Source organism: Rhinolophus sinicus, chromosome 17, assembly GCF_057876585.1.
Source record: "Rhinolophus sinicus isolate RSI-liver-muscle chromosome 17, RSI-T2T, whole genome shotgun sequence".
NCBI lineage: Eukaryota > Metazoa > Chordata > Mammalia > Chiroptera > Rhinolophidae > Rhinolophus > Rhinolophus sinicus.
The window spans coordinates 159679486-159698200 of NC_142517.1; the positions used below are offsets into that span (position 1 = coordinate 159679486).

At 41.5% G+C, this 18715-nt stretch overlaps 1 protein-coding gene across 1 annotated transcript in view; it reads left to right on the plus strand.

Moving 5' to 3' along the window:
- MYO3B (myosin IIIB) overlaps nt 1-18715 on the plus strand; it is a 387431-nt gene that overhangs the window by 164651 nt on the left and 204065 nt on the right. The window contains exons 16-21 of the mRNA XM_088794000.1: nt 1217-1343; nt 2276-2486; nt 3311-3458; nt 4739-4892; nt 6778-6866; nt 9242-9371. Of these exons, the coding sequence (XP_088650126.1) occupies nt 1217-1343; nt 2276-2486; nt 3311-3458; nt 4739-4892; nt 6778-6866; nt 9242-9371 (859 nt within the window). The remainder of the gene's footprint in view (nt 1-1216; nt 1344-2275; nt 2487-3310; nt 3459-4738; nt 4893-6777; nt 6867-9241; nt 9372-18715) is intronic.

Here is an 18715-nt window from a genome sequence, read left to right on the forward strand (position 1 = left end):
CTCATCCCTTATCACTCAGAAAAATGTCATGGGTTTTAGAAGTTCTTGTGCCAGAAATTGGTATGAAGACTGTCATGCAGGGGACCCTGCTCGCTGCGCCATTTGTCGCGCTGGGTATCAGGCAGGGTCTCTGCTCCCGCTCCCTGCACAAGAACACAGCTGTCATGTGGGGTGGCCTGTGGGGTCTCCGCTCCTGCTCCCCACATAAGAACGCAGGATATGGCTAGGCCAAAAAGGAACACCCAGGAAGCCATAGATACGGGAGTCATGCCACTATATTATCTCTGGTGGCATTCGCCTCTCTGCAATCCACTCTTGCTAGCTCAGCCACCATCTTCTTGCTAGCCCCCATTTTTCTACTAGCGTAGCCACGGCAGTTATATTAGTGGCCAATGGCTCACTGGTTACAGCTGACGGCCAACTAGCCACAGCTGATGGCCATCCAATCACAGTTGATGGCTATTTACTACTGAGCCAGAACCTTTCTACATGAGGCCGAGAGCCTGGAAACTGCACTCCTGGCTCTGTCCCCACAAAGACCAAATATATATTTCTTATTATATCACAGTATCACAGTAGTGAGTCTTTCAAAATATTTCCTGACCTCATTCATAACTAGATACTGCATCGTTTAACTTCAAAATGTTGTAGTGAACCATCAGAGAATGCCCTACCAACTATATCATAAAAACCATCTACAAAAGAGGCTAAGGAAACATCTCTACTCTTATTTTGAAGAAATAACCATACCCGAATTTGGGAGCCGGTATTAGTTAGGGTAAATGGATAAAAGTGGCTTAAAGAACAAAGAAGATCAGTTCTCTCTTATATTATCATTCCAAGGTAAGTGGTTCAAGTTGCAGAGCAACTCCATTCCATGCAATCATTGGTCTCAGGCATCCTAATTAATGGCTTGGTTGCAGCTGGGTTGCCGGGCGCTCCCGCCAGCAATAATGGGGAAGAAAGTAAGTAGGAGACATGCTGACTTCCATAGGCCAGGCCTAGAAGTGGTCCACATCCTTCCGCTTGCTCCTTTGTTAAGAATTTAGTTACATGGCCACCCCTAACTGCAAGGGAGGTTAAGAAAGTTGTTTGTGTGCCCAGGAAAAGCGGAAGGGTGGGCTTGGTGACAATTAGAACTTTTCACCACAGTGCTACTGCTTTGTTGGTTTGATTGGCAATTATCTTCAAACATCATTCTTGATGTCCTTTCCAGGAGGTGCACTCAGTGTACAGAATTTTAGCTGGGATTTTGAATATTGGAAACATTGAGTTTGCAGCTATTTCCTCTCAGCATCAAACTGACAAAAGTGAGGTGCCCAATGCTGAAGCTTTGGAAAATGGTAATTATTTGATGCCTCTTTCTTTCACTTTGGTAGTTTTTCAAGACTCTGTAAAATGCAATGCAGCTGTTCCTGGTTCTGAGTGTTTTCACTACCCAGTATTTCCCAAACGATGTCTTATAGAACATCAATGTTCTTTCCATGAGCAGCAAATAGATGTTCTGCAGAAAAGAATTCCATGGCTGGTAACTTTGGGCAGTGGTTGTCAACACAGGCAGCTTTTGAAAAATCGTCTACAAATTTTTGAAAATAATACAAGAGTTTGGACCCCACTGTGAATACACAGAACCAGCATTTGTAGGGGAGAAAGCAGGCACCTACTTATTTTTACTTTAACAGGTAATAGTGGTACCAGAAGGAATGAGCAGCCTGAGTTTAAAAACAAAAACACACCTCATTTAAATAAAGCAATCACCTTTTGTGTTAAAGTGCAGTACTTTTTAGGGTCTTTAATATACTAATGTGCTTAGCGACTCTCTAAGAGGAGACTATAGTCTTCAGAAATTGCTTCAACTTACTTGATCAACGCCACCTCTGCCCACTTTTTTTTCATCTAACACCTGTGAAGAGCTTTCAGAACAGTTTGGGAGATAATGTGTCAGTTTGGATGCTTCTTGGGATTAGGAACCTGATTTGTTTATCTTTGACTATTTTTTTTACATGCTGATGGTGTCTTTATTTCTTTGTTTTTGACATTCAATATTATTTTATTGAACAGCACAGTGGTTTCAGGTGTACAGCACAGTGGTTAAACACTTATGTAATTTATGCAGTGATCCCCCCGACCCCACCTGTAGTGCCCACTTGTTTGACTTTGAAGTGTCGAGGACAGAGCCTGGCACATAATAGATGTTGAATAAATACAGGCTGGCTGAGTGAATGGGTGGATAGAGGACTGCATTCTCCACTGTCATCCTTACCTTTTGTTCCAGCTGCCTCTGTTCTCTGCATCAGCCCCGAAGAGCTCCAGGAGGCCCTTACTTCACATTGTGTGGTCACCCGAGGAGAGACCATCATCCGAGCCAACACTGTTGACAGGGCCGCGGATGTCCGAGATGCCATGTCCAAGGCCCTGTATGGGAGGCTCTTCAGCTGGATTGTAAACCGCATCAATACACTCCTGCAGCCAGACAAGAACATATGGCAAGTTCCGCCGAGGAGCAGAGGCCTCAGGAGAGCTGTCATCGACCTCAGTGTCTCTTAGAGTTTGCAAGAGGAAGCGTATGGGCCTCTCTTGGGTTTTCTTTAGCAAAGCTCTCAGGCCTTCCGCTTGAAAAATTGCACTGGGATCAAGAAGTGTTTATACGTGAAAGGGGCATTATTGACAGAGCCAGCATAGTGTAGTATTTAACCGGCTTGGCTGGGAGTGGGACTAACTGTATTCACATCAGAATTCTACAGCTTAATCAGCTGCATCTTCTAAGTCGAGTTTTCGCATCTGTAAAATGAGCCTGCTAATACCCTCCTCCTAGTATTGCGTTAGAATCAACTGAGACATTTCACGAAAAGTTGTAAAGCACAGTATCTCACATCATTCTTACTAATACCTCTACTACTTTTTCTCTTTTAAGCATTAGCAGTTTCTGTGAGAGTTGACAATATCGAAATCTGAAGAGTGTTCTTCCAGTTTAGCTGTGTGGGTGGGAAGGTGGAAGAATGAATGCAGCTCCAGCCCATTCAAACAGAGTGGTTCCTCTTTCATCTCTTTCTATATGGAGTTTCTCTGTAAGATTTTAAAAGATTCTACTGCTTAAAAAAAAAAAAAAAAAAAGAAAAACGTTGGAAATACTATTGAAAGACTAAAGGAACGCATGGTTTAAGACACAAACTGTCTCCCCCTTAGAGGCGGCAGGAGGCTGCCTTCCATGAGTCGGCACATGAGCTGACAAACATGCAGGCACGTAGATGCTCACTGTCCTGAGATGAATGTTTCCTCCCCTAAAAGCTTGTTATTTTCTCTCATGCAGTAGTGCAGACGATCGTATGAATGTGGGGATCTTGGATATTTTTGGATTCGAGAACTTTCGGAGAAATTCTTTCGAGCAGCTCTGCATAAATATCGCCAATGAACAAATCCAGTACTATTTTAATCAGCACGTTTTTGCGCTTGAGCAGGTAATAGTGAATTTTGAAGTCACTAAATTTGAGAAGGCAAAGTGTCTCCACGCTGCCCACAATTTGAAGCAGAAACCCTGTTAGTCAGGCTAACAGATAAAAGGCTCTAAGAAAAAAAAAAACCACTGGTGAGGCAGTCCTGTCAAAATAAATCAACAGTCTAAATTTAGTCTGAAATAAAGAGGTCTTGATTTCTGTGGAAAGGTACATTTCCTCCCTTGAGTGGAGCTGGTGACAGGCCAGTTATTTAAATGTTGCTTCCAGACTGTTTCATGTGTATTTCTCAAAATGCTACAGTCGCTTCTACTGTATTTAAATAAAAATGTCTGTGATCGTGTCCAGAATGACACAGGATGATCTTGAATTCAGGACACAGGTTTTTGTTGTTCTCAATTCTCAAACCAGTTATCCCCCTCCCTGCCCCCCCCCCCACACTGTCTCAGTAGATCCCACAGGAACTGGGTAGGTGTCTCTGGGGGAAGAGTAAGATATGTTCTTGGTTTTCTCAAAATGGAAGTCTTTCCCCTATGAGTTTAATGGCAAATGAAACAGGGTGTGAAGTTAGTTGGACCCAAAGGTTAAGGGCCCTTCTCCTCCACCCTAACCCATACCCCAACCCCAAGATTCTCCTGTGTGAAATAGTAGCAATAATGAAACATTCTGCCCAAGCCCCTTGTTTTAATGTAAAAGTGAGGACATACAAACTAGAATGTGGTTAGATAAACACAAAGACGTGGAGTGAAAATACCAGTATTCCTTTTATCACTGGAGCTAGATAAATCTGTACCATACTGCTCTCCCCACTCACCCTGCACAAAACTCAACCTTGTTTCAGTCCTGGTTCCTTCCATTTATTTCCCAGGGAAATCTGGAGTTTTTCGAGTTTTTCAAACCAAGAGGATTCCCTTGCAGAATTCTTTGCAGAAGATAGAAGTCTGCTTTCTTCCTGGTTTAAACCATACTTGTCACCAAAATAATAGTTTTTTCAGCTTCCCTTCCTTTCGACACCAGTTTCTAAAGTATGAGTTACCAAGTCAGTGTTTGGGAGACAGAGCCATCCCTCCTTTGCCACAGGCTGCCACAGGCTACCCGAAAATCAGACTTAAACCCAACCTTCAACAGTGTCACCTGCAGGAAGAGTCCTTTACTGCTCACAGAAAACACACCCTGTTTCCCACATGTGTTCAGTGTTGCCAGACACAGAAAGCACAGGCCAAAGCAGCCTCGTGGTACATAGGCCAGTTCTGGGCTGGAGAGATACACATTCTGTTTCCTTCCAGATGGAGTATCACAATGAGGGCATTGACACAACACCTGTGGAGTATGAGGACAATCGCCCACTCTTGGATATGTTCCTCCAGAAACCCCTGGGACTGCTTGCCCTTTTGGATGAGGAAAGCCGGTTTCCCCAAGCAACTGACCAGACCCTGGTTGGTAGGTAACTTTTGGGAAGGCATATATGCTCAGAAGAGACCTTGGCTCATGTGATCCAATGAGCATGGTTTAATGATCTAGCCTGTGTATATTGGCCACCTGGTGGTTTGTGACATTGTAGACCCTGCTTTTGATGAATTTAAATGTTCAGCAAATATCCTGGTAGAATTTATCTTAAAGCAAACCCATCTCTCAAACCCTCTTTACTATCCTGTGTCTGCAAGTGGAAATACCATTACCCTGTGTAAATATCATTTTTATACCTTTTTCTCCCTTACTTCTCATAACCAATACTTGCTTCTCCTCCATTTCATACCTTGCTCTCATATCACCACCTAGACCCCCATCCAATTTTGTCCAAGTTTGTATAGAAGCCCCGTCTGCTCTCCTGGCTTCCAGGCTCATATTCGACTCCTCCATCCTAGATATCCAGCTAATCTGGTCTTTTCAAAGCCACCTTTTCATTAATCTACTGTTATCTATGAGATGGTGATGAAACACCTCCTCCTGGCATTCCAGGCCCTTTATACTTTATCCCTGTTCGTCTTATCTCCTCCTCCTTCTCAAATCTCAATATTGCACATGATAGTGGTCCTCACTTAGATTGCGAGAGGCTTAGGGCAACAACGGTCTAATCCTTGCATCCCTTTAGTACTTAGCACCGGTCCTCACACAGAGTAGGCTCTCAGTCACAACAATGCAAAACTGTTGAGGGAAAACAAAGTTTCCAGCCTTTCCCCAAATGGAAAATTGATTTGTGGGAGAGATCAACTAATAGGAGTTGAGATTGTCACCCTCATTGGTTTCCTTTTATCTATTAAATTGTCACAAGTTGCCAAGATGAGTTTAAACCAGGGTTATTTGCCCTCCATAGGATATCTTCATGGTTCTAAAGCTAGTTGGCCAGACTTGTGGTGTCGTGAGTATCCATGCTAGGAGTTCTTAGAACAGAACATGAGATCTTAGGGGACAGCCTGACACTAAAGGCAAGATGAAACAACTAAATGTAAAAGATGGGTATTGTAGATAGCTAAGATCACAGTTCTATTTTCAAGGACCAATAAAAAGGCTCTGCGAATTGCCTAGTGGCAGGAAACCAGAGCTAGACCCTTTTCCACGATTGTTGCTATCCCTGTAGAGAAGGTCATTTAGAAATATAATCTTGTAGGGAATCCTCATGCACAGGTGATGGGATGCAAATTGGTGCAGCCACTATGGAAAACAGTATGGAGTTTCCTCAAAATATTACAAATAGAACTACCTTATGACCTAGCAATTCCACTTTTGGGTATTTATCTGAAGAAATCCAAAACACTAATTTGAAAAGATATGTGCACCCCTATGTTAATTGTAGCATTATTTACAATCGCCAAGATATGGAAACAACCTAAGTGCCCATCAATAGACGACTGGCTAAAGAAATTGTGGTACATATACACAGTGGAATATTACTCAGCCATAAAAAAGAATGAAATCTTATCATTTGTGACAACATAGACTGACCTGGAAGGTTTTATGCTAAGTGAAATAAGTCAGACAGAGAAAGACAAATACCATATGATCTCATTTATATATGGAATCTAATGTACAAAATAAATGAACAAACAAAACAGAAACAGACTTATAGATGCAGGGAACAAGCTGACGGTTGACAGATGGAAGGGAGGTTGGGGGTGGGGGTAAGATGAAGGGATTTAAAAAAAAAGATGGGTATTGTAAATGCCCATCTTACAGGGGCATCTTTCTCCACCATTGTACATACAATGATAATATCAGGCTGCTCTGAAATCCCTTTTTCTGGGTCACTTATTGTTCAAGGGTCATGTGTGTGTTTGAAGGAGCAAGCAATTCACATTGTAACTTTTAAACATGAAAATCCACACAGATAAATTTGAAGATAATCTACGATGCAAATACTTCTGGAGGCCCAAAGGAGTGGAGCTGTGCTTTGGCATTCAGCACTATGCGGGAAAGGTGAGACAACTGTGAGTTATTAATCCCGAACTTGACCGGGGGAAAGTGTCCATATTACCCTGTCTGTGCCACTCACGAAATTGTTTGCAGATTCCTTCCTCCTCTTAGTGCTTCCTGAACACCTAATCATAGTCCCAAACTTTCTCAGTGGTGCCGCTCACAGAAAACTGCCCCTGGCAAAGAAGCAGTTTCTTGCTGGGTGGCCGACAGAACCGCCATGTGCTTCTCACCTGAGGCTCAGCTTAGAAGGGACAGCTCTCCAGAGAGAAAATCTATTACAGCTTTCGCAGTGCTTAGCGGTGAATGTCCACATTCAGAAGTCATTTGGAGACGTGGAGGTAACAGAGGAGGGTTAATATCACAGTGCGGCTCAATTTTTTTTAGCACTTTATGGATGTGTCTCCAGGGCACCCAAATGTCTAGATGAAAAGGGGAAAAAAATTTTCACTTCATCATCCTGATGTTAAGCTTTTACAACATTAACTGCAATTTCCACTTTTCATTCATTATGCCTCAGTCTCAGTTTCAAGTTCGTGAAGGAGATTAGTGACTGAAATTCTCAGTCCCATAATCAACAATTCATTGCTTGAGTTCTCACAAAAGAGTGATTTGTGTGTGTGATGTCAGAGGGACAGTGGATGGGAGGAGAGGGCTTGACACCCTGTGAGGGATATAAATGATAAACGTCTAACTATTACTTTGTTTTGTGCACCTGAAACTAATAAATAAATAAATAAATAAATAAATAGATAAATAAATAAATAAATAAAATAAAAGTAAATATTTTTTTTAAAAAAGAGGCATTTGAATTATTGCTAATTGGTTCCAGTGGGGTCTGCGGAGACCCTGGGCCCAGAAAACAGGTAGGAGTTCAATAAAGGGCATTTTGGATTATTTTGCTGATTTGAGGTTTATTGGAATTATTTTTCAAATTCATATCATGACATTGCAATAAATTTCCCTGACTGAAAGTTGGTTGAAAGACAATCTAATACAAATGGAAGGGCAAAAAACATTTCCCTTCTTTCCTTCCAGTTTCTTTGGCTGGTCTGATAATTAAATTAACCTAAGACAGATTAACAGGACAAAAACAAATTTAGTTACATACCTTCAAGGCCGCATAAGAATATGAGACCCAAAGGGCAGCTGGGCCACTGCAGCTCGTATAACACCCTGAACTAAGGAAAAGGACAGGGGCCTGGGGACACAAAGCGAAGGAGGGCCATTCGCAGGAAGGCAGAGGAGATGCTTAGAAAACAAAAGTTTGCCCTGTTGTGCAGATAAGTTTCTTAAGTAAAAAGGTATCTGTGGTAATACCCTCCTCCTGATACATGTCTCCTTCCGATGTAAATTTAGGGAGGAGGTAAAGAGCTTTTTCTGAACCTGCTGGGTTTTGATTGCTTTTAGCTCAAAATAATCTTCGTGCCAGAGTGGCATATTTGGGGGAGACTTATTCTGAACCCCTTCACAAGTAAAAGGGATGGCTTTTCTCTTCACCTAGTTCATAATAGGCTCTATTTTGGATCTCTGTTAGAAATTGCAATCCATTTTTTTGCCCTTAACTGCGGCATTTACCTTGGCATTGATGTCTGACTTCTTACTGAAGTCTTCCACGTCTGAGACACCCACATCTGCCATGATACCCGCACCCCATTCTTTTCTGCCTTCCATTCCTGTCCTCTTCCTCACTTCTCTGTCCTTTTACACCTATTCCCTACCCACCCCTCTTCTTCCCTTTTTCTCCTTCTTCTTTCCTAATTTTAAGGGGGGAAAAACGATCCTTTTCTTTTTGGGTAGTGTCCTTTCCAGAATTCGTTTGCCACTCAACACTTATTTCTCTAACCTGGATCCCCTCTCCCCGAGAACTGAGACCTGCTCAGCATTCCTGAGCAATCACTCAGGTGCTGTGAGTGGTACCTTGGGAAGCAGTAAGACTACAGTGGTTGTGAGCAGGGAGCCAAGCTGCCTGGCATTGGATGCCTGCCCACCACTTGTGAAATGTGTGACCACGGGCACATTATTCTGCCTCTCTCTGAGCTTCTGTTTGCCCACCAATAAAATGGAGGTAATAAGAGTGCTTACCTCGTAGGATGGATGCTTCACATATAATGAGGGACTAATATATTTGAATAATTATTCTGATGTGATATATCTTCGATACAACTCTTTTCTTCAAAGAGCAACTGAAAAGAAGAGAAGATAAGCTGGCCTGTCAAAAATTACATATTTCCCCCTGGTGGTCTAGGTTTAAAATCATGGCTGTGTCAAGATGAATTCTATACAGAGGTCGATTCATGACTGACCTCAGACAACTTGCCAGTATCACCAATCATGGACGGTATTGGCTAACTTGAGATTTGCTATTCATGTTGCAGGTATTATATGATGCTTCTGGGGTTCTTGAGAAAAACAGAGACACTCTACCTGCTGATGTGGTTGTAGTCCTGAGAACATCAGACAACAAGCTTCTTCAGCAACTCTTCTCAATCCCTTTAACCAAAACAGGTACTTGCCCCCACCGCCACCCCACCTCACTCCACCCCTGTCAGCCCTGGGCCTGATGCTTCTACAAGCTCTGCTGGGGTTTTCCAGATAGTGTCTAAATACTGCTAGCACTGTACTAACATTTTGGAATTTAAGCAGGGGTAAAGGTCTGTCCATCTAAGTTCAAGAAAAAGAAAGTGATTGTTTTTTTTGCAATCTAATTACACAGCATCAGTATACACACAGGTACACACACACACTTTCTATAACATCAACTCTTAAACTTCTCTTTTTTCTGCCTGCCTCTTTTTATTCTTCCATTTATAAAACCATATGTTATTAATTAATGCCAAACACTCTAGGGTGGTCTCAGTTTACCTAGAATTATTAGGAAGATTATTTCTATTCATGTATGATTCCAAGTGAAGGGAGTGTGGTGAATCAAAGTCATCCAATCATGGGATTCTCAGAGGTCACTGGGTCCAACTTCCCACCCAGTCATCAACCACACCCCACCACTCTCCTAACCAACTTGGAACAGGTCCATCACTGTCCTACATACGTAGCCTTTGCCTATTTACAGTCCGTTTCTACTGAGTTGCTCACTCAGTCCTCATGCCAGGAAGCAGGAAGCTAGGGCCAAAGAATGGAACGTCCCGCTCTTTGATGTTTCACCAAATGGGCTCTAATTGGGTGAAGCTCATTTTATTTACCTGGGATTCTGCTACCTTTGGCTGAGCAGCACACTCAATCTTCCCACTGCTCTTTTCTCAAGGGCTTTATATTTTTGAGGCGATGTCTGGAAACAGCTGCGGGTATGATTTTAAGGAAGAAGAGAGAGAAACCTCTTTATCATTGTTCATAATTTTCTCTTCTTTTCTTCCCACATCCATCTTGAAATCCTCAGCACCCGTGTCTAGCATAAGCCCTTTGCATGTTGAAAGCCAGGGCTGCCAGATCTGATTCTTAGCAACATGCAGAAGAGTGAAAACCTTGGTTAAGAAAAAAGCCACAGTCTACAAACTTTGCTTTGTCTTAACTTGGAAGGAAAGTTGAAACCAGGTTCTTAACTTTCTTAAAACATGCTCCTTTAAACAGAAATAGTAGGGTGCCAACCAGAAGGCCCCCTTCAGCTTCCTCTCCAGACCTCCCTTGGGCATAGCCAGGATTTGATTCATTGTCAGCTTCTGGGAGAGTGGGCAGAGCTGGTGCCCCCTCACCAGACACCAAAGTGTAACTCATCAGACGACCTTTGCAGAGGTGAAGACACAGCCATTATTAATAGGAGATGTACTCTTTGAAATAAAATATATACAAATAACTTGTTGGCTGACATTTACACTCTCCCATAGATAGAAGTAACGACTTGTCAAATCTATTCACAACTTTGGAAGTTCCTATTTTTCAACATTTGGCAAAATAAAAATAACTTCACAGTTTAGGCCGCTAGGTGACACTACATAGAAGTCAGGCTCTGCCTCCAGCCTTCTGTTCTTTCTGATCACCTAAAAGCGGGAAGGAACAGGAACAAAGGGATAGCCTCCGCTTTTTTTTGTTTTGCTTGTTTTTTTCTCCGAAAGAGCTTTCCTCCTGTCTTTTAACTCTTTCTGAATCTTGCCTTGAAATTGCACTCCACACCACCTGGAGGAAACAAAAGTGAAAAGCAAGACTAGAAAAAATATGTCTTCCAAAGAAGCTTCCTTATATTTGTGAGTTGTATATTATGCATAACAATTGCTTTTGAAACCCGAAGCTTTATTTTCTCTCCATTTTGAGTATAATTAAGAAGTCATGAATACACACCATACCTGCTAAGCATAATTCTGTTTTCTTTTTCATGTAAAAATGCCTTTGATCAACAAACATTTATAGAACAGTTTCTAATAATAAGGCACTGTTTAGGCAAGCAAAGGGGAATGTAGTGATAAAAATAATAAGGCTTTGCCCAAAAGCAATTGGAACTTTCCTTTACCTTCACTTCCTGTCTAGAATTAGGCATTAATTTATCTCCGTATGAATTATTTGGCCTCAAAACCTCAGTTCTAAAGAAAATGTTGAAGGTCAGAATAATAATTAAGCTCCTAATTTTTAAAACATCCATATTATATATTTTTCAGTTGTATTATATTACAGCCTTTGAAGGTGGGAAAACCTTAAAGGACAGAAATAGACTGTGCCGTTTTTGCTGAAATCTCAAATACCTGTTTTAGGCACGCATCCCTTTCCAAGGAGGACACACCTGTACATCTCAGCATTCTGGCTGGAAGCAAGGTCCCATACATCCTGTACGCTAATATATTCAGTACACGAGAAACCATTTTCTCGATCATTTTAATTTTTATTTATCCTACTTCAAACCCTTAAATACTTGGAGGGGGCACTGGTTCAGTGAGCACAGATATTATGGGCAATTACTTTACAAATTTCTTTCAGGGGATGTACTACAGAGAGGAAGGAAAAGATCAAAGTTGGGAAGCTTTGGTGGATGTTCGCCCCAAACTTAAAAAAGACATCCAGCACTGGACTCTCAGTTCTGAGAGGAGAGACCCCGTGGGGTGTTGGCCATGCTCTGGCCCCTGGTCTTGGCAGTGGTTACATGGATGTTGCTTTGTAATGTTTATTATGCCATCCATTTCTGTTTTGTACACTTCTCTGTACGTGCATTCCATTTCATAATGGTATCTCCCTCCCCCCCAAAAAAGATAGAGAAGTCTTAAAATGCAAAGAAAAACTTCAATTTCTTGCTGTAAGATTTCCTGTCCAGTTAAGTTGAAGTTTCTGGTAACTAGACTGTTGCTGTTGTTTGCTTTCAAATACATTGCTGTCCTTTTAAGTCAGCCTCCTGTCTGAGTTTCTGGGCGGGTAACAATCCCTTTATTAGTAGATATCAAACAGAAGTATTGGTCCTTGGTTTAATCTCTTATCAAGATCAAGAGAATTAACCTCTGCATCTGTTTGTGTAAAACCATAATATAAAATCAGAGAGTAATCCAGTCAGCATTTTCCTGTTCCTATACCCGCCTTCCTGTTACATTGTACATACCCAGATACTGAAACGGTTAAAAAAAAAAACATAGGGTGTGAGATATGAGGTCCAGGTCATCAACTTCTCCCAGGTTTCTGCAGCCCCCCTACCAGCAGCTGCTTCTGCTGGCACACAGCTGCATCTGGTGGGGAGATGCCTCTGCCTGAGGGGCACACTCTCATTCCATCATACTCAGTGTCAATCGGGTAAATAGAGGCAGCTGCAGTCAATATGGATTCTCTCTGATCCCCTCTTACATGACCATTTTTTGGCCTGCAGATGGGTCACTTCAGACATGGTGAAATTTTCTTTGTAATTTTTCCTATTGATGGGAAAGTCTCTGAAGATTTTATGTGTGAAAATTTGATGTGGCAGCAACACTGCTTTCTAACCCTTCAGCTGGGATGTTTCAAACTGAATGATCTAGGTAGAAAAACATTAAAAGGAAAGATGTTATAACAAGGTTTCATGGTGTATTTTCCTATTTGGGTAATGTTCCACTTGTTACTAGTAAACTAGAGAAAAGTTCAAAAGGCTCAGGGACAGAAAGAGAAGAGGAGGTTTCAAAAGAAACTTGAAAAACCCATTTCTGTCTTTGAATCATGAATTCTGACTTCCATATAGTAGTTTGAGGTTTTAAAGGCATTAGGAACTTGGGAGAAACCAGAAAACACAAGAGTAGTACCTGAGGGAATGTTGTCTGAGTCTGAAAGTCTGGTTTTGCTTCAGAATCTAGAACTGAATTTTGTCTCCATTACCTTCTTCTGTCTGAAGACTCTCAGGTCTCTCCCTTGGAATCTGATTTATAGTAAAAATCAACAGTAAAGTCTCTCTATCTTGACTTCTACTGGTTCCTCTTTTTATTTGGATAAGGAGGGAGCAAGATGAGCCCCCACATTATATCTACAAAGCACTATATCACCTTCACTGCTAAAATGCTTGCTGTTGATTGTTCCTGATTCTGCAACTCCCAAAATTAACAGCATTAAGCTCTTAAGAGGATACCTTTTAGTAACCATCTCTTAGAGTTTTCATTTTCCATTTATGGCTGCTCCTCCATCCTGGCAGTTCCACAAGTGAGTCTAACAGAATGAGCTGATTCTAAATGACAAAGCCCAGGGTCACAGACATGGACAGAGCTGGGCTCTTCCTGAAACGGAGGCTCTAATGAGCCAACCCTGTCAGGGAGCCCTGGTGAGTTAGTTGCTCCTCATACAGAGGCCCACTTTTTTCCATTTAGTTGGGAGTGTATCTCAGATAATTATGTAAATTATCAGTCAACAGATAATTATGTAAATTTCATCTTTCTAGCTATGGTGTTATGTGTAAGTGCTTTCTAGAAAAAATAGAAGAAAGTCCCCACCAGAATAGTGAGGGACAGATAGACTGCCAAATCCTAAAATGAATTTAAAAAGCACAGACATGTAAATCAATAAATGGGGGCAACGTAAGCACTGTGTCTATACAAGTAAAAAAGTAGAAGGAAAAGTCATGGAAAATACCATGGGCCAACATGGGAAAGAGTTCTTTTAACTAAGAAAGACTTGTTGGAAGAGATTTAATTTTTAAAAGAGAGAGAGAGAGAGAGAGAGAGAGAGAGAGAGAGAGAGAGAGAGAGAGAGAGAGAGAGAGAGACTAGAGGAAATTGAGCAATCTGGGAGTAATAGGACATTCTAAGCCAGGATCCATAGCCAGGGAGGGAGAGGGAGGTGGAAGTGGGATGATTAAATGACTAGGACCCAGAGGAAAGGACTCAGGGCAGAGGAGGGAAGCAAGATGGAAAAATGATGGCACGCTGCTGAGTGGAGGGGTGGGTTCCTGATGCTGATCTGTAATGGTATGGGTTTTCAGGGTGGGCTTCCGAAGAGAACAGCTTCAGGGTGGAAAGAAAAACTTAAGCAGAGGTGTTAAAGACTGACTATAAAGAACCAGGTTGTTTCCAAGGAGTCTTTATGGAGTTGTGTGGGAATAGATGCTCAATAAATACTTTCACATTCTACATTTAGATCTAGCACTTATTTTGAATTAATTTTTATGTAAGGTGCGAGATTGAGATTCATTTTTTCCATAAGTATATCCAGTTGTTCAAAACCATTTATTGAAATGACTGTCCTTTCACCATTGAATTGCTTTTACATTTGTCAAAAAACAATTGGTTATATTTGTGTGGGTCTGTTTCATTGATCACTGTTTTGACTCTCATAGCTTTTATAGGAAGTCTTAAAAATAGGTAGCGTAATTCCTCCAACTTAATTCTTTTTTTTTTTTAATTGTTTTGGCTATACCACTACCTTTGCCAATAAATTTTAAAAACAGCTTGTCTATATCTATAAAAAAAACAAAACAAAATTGTATGTAATTAAACAATTATGAATCTAAAAAACAAAACAAAACTGCTGGGACTTTGATTGGAATTGCATAAAATCTGTAGATTAATTTGGGAAGAATTGACATCTTTACTGTTTTGAGTCTTTCAATCCATGAACATGGTATGTCTATTAATTTGGATCTTCTCTGATTTTTTTAATCAGTATTTTCAGCATGCAGATCCTGCACATGTTTTTTTTTAGATTTACACCTAAGTATTTCCATATTTGGAGCTAGTATAATTTTTTTGAATTTTGGTTTTCACTTGTTCAGTGCTAGTACTGTATATAGAAATACCATTGCTTTGTGTGGACTGATACTGTCCCCCACAGCCTTGCTAAGCTCACTTGTTAGTTCTAGGAGTTTTGCTTGGTTTGATTTTGGTTTTGTAGATTCCTAGGGATTTTCTACATAGACAGTTTGTTGTCTGTAAATAAGAATCCTTTTATTTTTCTTTCCAATCTTGTGCCTTTTATTTCTTTTCCTTGCCTTATTTAACTGGATAGTACTCTCAGTATAATGTTGAATAGAAGTGGTGAGAGGAGCCATGCTTGCTTTGTTCTTGATCTCAGAGGGAAAGTATTTAGTCTTTCACCATTGAGTATGATGTTAACTATAGGTTTTGTGTAGGTGCCCTTGTACTTGCTAGGTACCTGGAACATTTTTTCCCCAAAACCTAACAATGGCTAGCTTCTTCATTTTCTTCAGAATCTACCTTTTCTGCCTACCCTAGTTAAAATTTCAACCTACTCAACATTTTATGTCCCCATTTCCTGTTTCATTTTCCTCCTTAGCACTTATCATTACTTTACGTATTATATGTACTCATTTGTCTTGTTTATTATCTATCTTCCTCCACTACAGTGTAAGTTCCAAGATGACAGAGCCTTTTGTCTGGTTTTTCCATAACTGTATCCTCAAAGTCTTGAACAATACCTAGCATATAGTAGCCACTCAGTATATATTTGCTGAATAAATAAATAGATGGTTGAACAAACTTTACCTAGCCACCCACCTTTGCTCCCATTTTCTGTCTTTCTTCTAATCTAAATGATTGAACTATCTCTGCTCTTATTGCAAGCCAGCTGTCCACTTGCCCTCTGCATTCCTTCCCCTCTTAACTTCACAAGGATGTTAATCCTGTAATTCTTCTTCTCTTCTGCATCATCTTTTTATTCCTCTCAATGTGATTATTCTTATCAACATAGTATCTTCTATCTTTTGACTCCTTGTTACATGTTGAATTGGGTCACCCCAAAATGACATGTTGAAGTCCTAACCCCCAGTGCCTCAAAATGTGACTTTATTTGGAAATAGGTTCTTTAAGAGATAATCAAGGTAAATTGAAGTCATCAAAGTGAGCCTTAATCCAATATGACTGTGTCCTTATAAAAAAGGAAATTTTGGACGCAGAGACACATGCAGGGAGAGCACCATGTGCAGATGAAGCAGAGCGTTGGGTGACTCATGTGCAGCTTCTCTCACCTGAACCTCCTCGCTAGGCCCTGTTTCTGCTCTTGCCTCATACAGCCTAACAGCTAAATTGCAGTCTTTCCAAAAATGTAAATCTGATCATGTCACTTCCCTGTGTAAAGCCTCTAATGACTCTTCATCATACATAGAATAAAATCCAAACTCCTTTCTTTGTCTACAAACTCTTCCATGATCTGTCCCTCTCTGCCTCTGTCCCCATCTCCTTGAACTCTACCCCTCACTCTCTGTCTTCATTCTGTTCCTCAGATATTCTGAGCCTTTTCCTGAGTCTGTACCAGCTGCTCACTCTGCCTGGAACATGCTTCCCCCAGATCTTTACAGGTCTACGTCTATCTTATGATCCAGAATTCAGCTTAAATGTCATTTCCAAGGAGGAGACTTCTCTGTCCATCCATTGGAAAGTAGCCCCATGTTCCCACTCATTCAGTCATATCACCCCATGTAAATGTTTCCATCGGGAGCTGATTTTGTCCTGTCAAGCTCTGTCCCACCCTTCCCCTCCAGTCCCCCATGTTAGACTGTGAGCTCCTTGAGAGCAGAGCCTTTATGGGTCCACTGTATACCTGGGACCCAGAGCAATACCCAGTGTATAGTTAAGTCCTCGGTAAATATTTGTTAAAAACTCAGTAACTCCTGCAAGGTAGAAACTAAAGCTGAACTCCAAGTCTTAACTCCCAGTTTGTAGTAATTTATTAGGGCTGCCATAACAAGGTACCACAAACTAAAAGGGGCTTAAACAAACAAACAAAAATTATTATCTCACAGTTCTGGATGCTAGAAGTCCAAGATCCAGATGCTGGCAGGTTTGATTTCTTCTGAGGCATTTCTCCTTGGTTTGTAGATGGCTGCCTTCTCAGTGTCCTTCCATGGTCACCCCTTGGTCTGTGTGTATATTGTCTGTGTCCTAATCTCCTCTTCTTTTAAGGACAACAGCCACATTGGATTAGGGCCCACCCATATGATCTCATTTGAACTTAGTCATTTAAGGGTTCTGTTCTACCTCCAAATGCAGTCACATTCTGAGGTACTGGGGGTTAGGACTTCAACATATGAATTGGGGGTGGGAAGAGGGTACAATTCAGCCCACAGCAGATCACTAAGAGCTGAGGGAGCTGTCTGATATGGGCACCTTACCTGTGGGGCATATGAGGGCCATTATCTTTCCCAGCAAAGCCCAGGGACAGTTGTGACCGGCCAGAGAGAGTTTGTAGCCTCACCAGTCAGGGAAACAGAGCTCTACCCTGCTTTCTGCCTCCTCCTTCCCACATCAGAGGAGCCAGCACAGAGAAGACGTGTGTAAGATAAGACTTCATCAAGCCATGAAAGCATCAATCCAGCCTGGAGGAAAAGGGAAAGTGGGAAAAAGAGCTTTGAATTGATATAATAGTAAAGGTTAAAAATAAATAAGAATGAATCTTCCAAACCAAAAGTAATCTTTAATAACAGAAGAGCTATGAAATGGGCTGAAAGGTGGTTAAAGGAGCTTCCATCTTCATAGAAAGGTGAGGCATTGGCATGAGTGGGGAAGTTACAGGCTTTAAAAGTGGAACTAATTCTTGTTTGTCCCCAATGAACTGAGATGCTTCAATATACTGATTTCATGCTCAAGGCATAGCAGAGAACCACAAAGTTTTCTGCAGGTGCAACCCTGGGAGGCTGGCAGCTTCCATCACTAGCTGGGGATTCCTCCCAGCACCAGCCTGGAGTGAGCAAGAGTCAGAATCTTGTCTCAGGAGTAGGGGAAATGATGCTGAGGGTCATTCCTGAATAATGGAAAGAGCAAATGGTAATTCCATGGGCTCCTCATCTCCAACAATTTATAATCAGAGCTGTGCAGTTCAGTACTTTGGTCTACCCAGCTGTGCAGTTCTGCCTCATGGAACCATCTTGTCCACTTGAGAAGACTGTAAGCTCCATGAGAACAAAGACAATGTTTTCTGTTTCATTTATATACAGAACATACAGTCAGGACTGTTGACAACACGTCACAGCTCCATGCCATCATCCATGCTAATTCTGCTTCCTGGAATTACTTCTGCCCCCCACCCTCACCCTCATCACCACACCACCCTTCCTTGTCCCTCCCTGCCTCCTAATCCTTCTTTGTCTCCAAAAATCAGCCCTAGCATTACTGCCTCCAGGAAGTGTTTGGTCTGAGTTAGGTGAAATTTCGGGCACAACCAGAATGTAAGTTCCATAAAGACAGGATTTTTTGTCCATTTAGTTGACTCCCCTTTGTACCTGCTAGAGAGGCCCCTGGCACTTAGGAGGGGCTCAGTACAGTCTGTCTGTCCAGGCAGAGTGCAATTTGTGAACAGAATTTCCTGGGAGTCTGGAGAGCACTTGAAGCACATCAGAAATGTGGATCATCCTGTGATTTATGGTGCTGGCTGGAAGCCCACCAGCACGGAGATTTATTTTAACAAGTTGTGAAATTCAGATAAAAGGAGCTCTCATATTCTGGATCTAGAGGGACGAG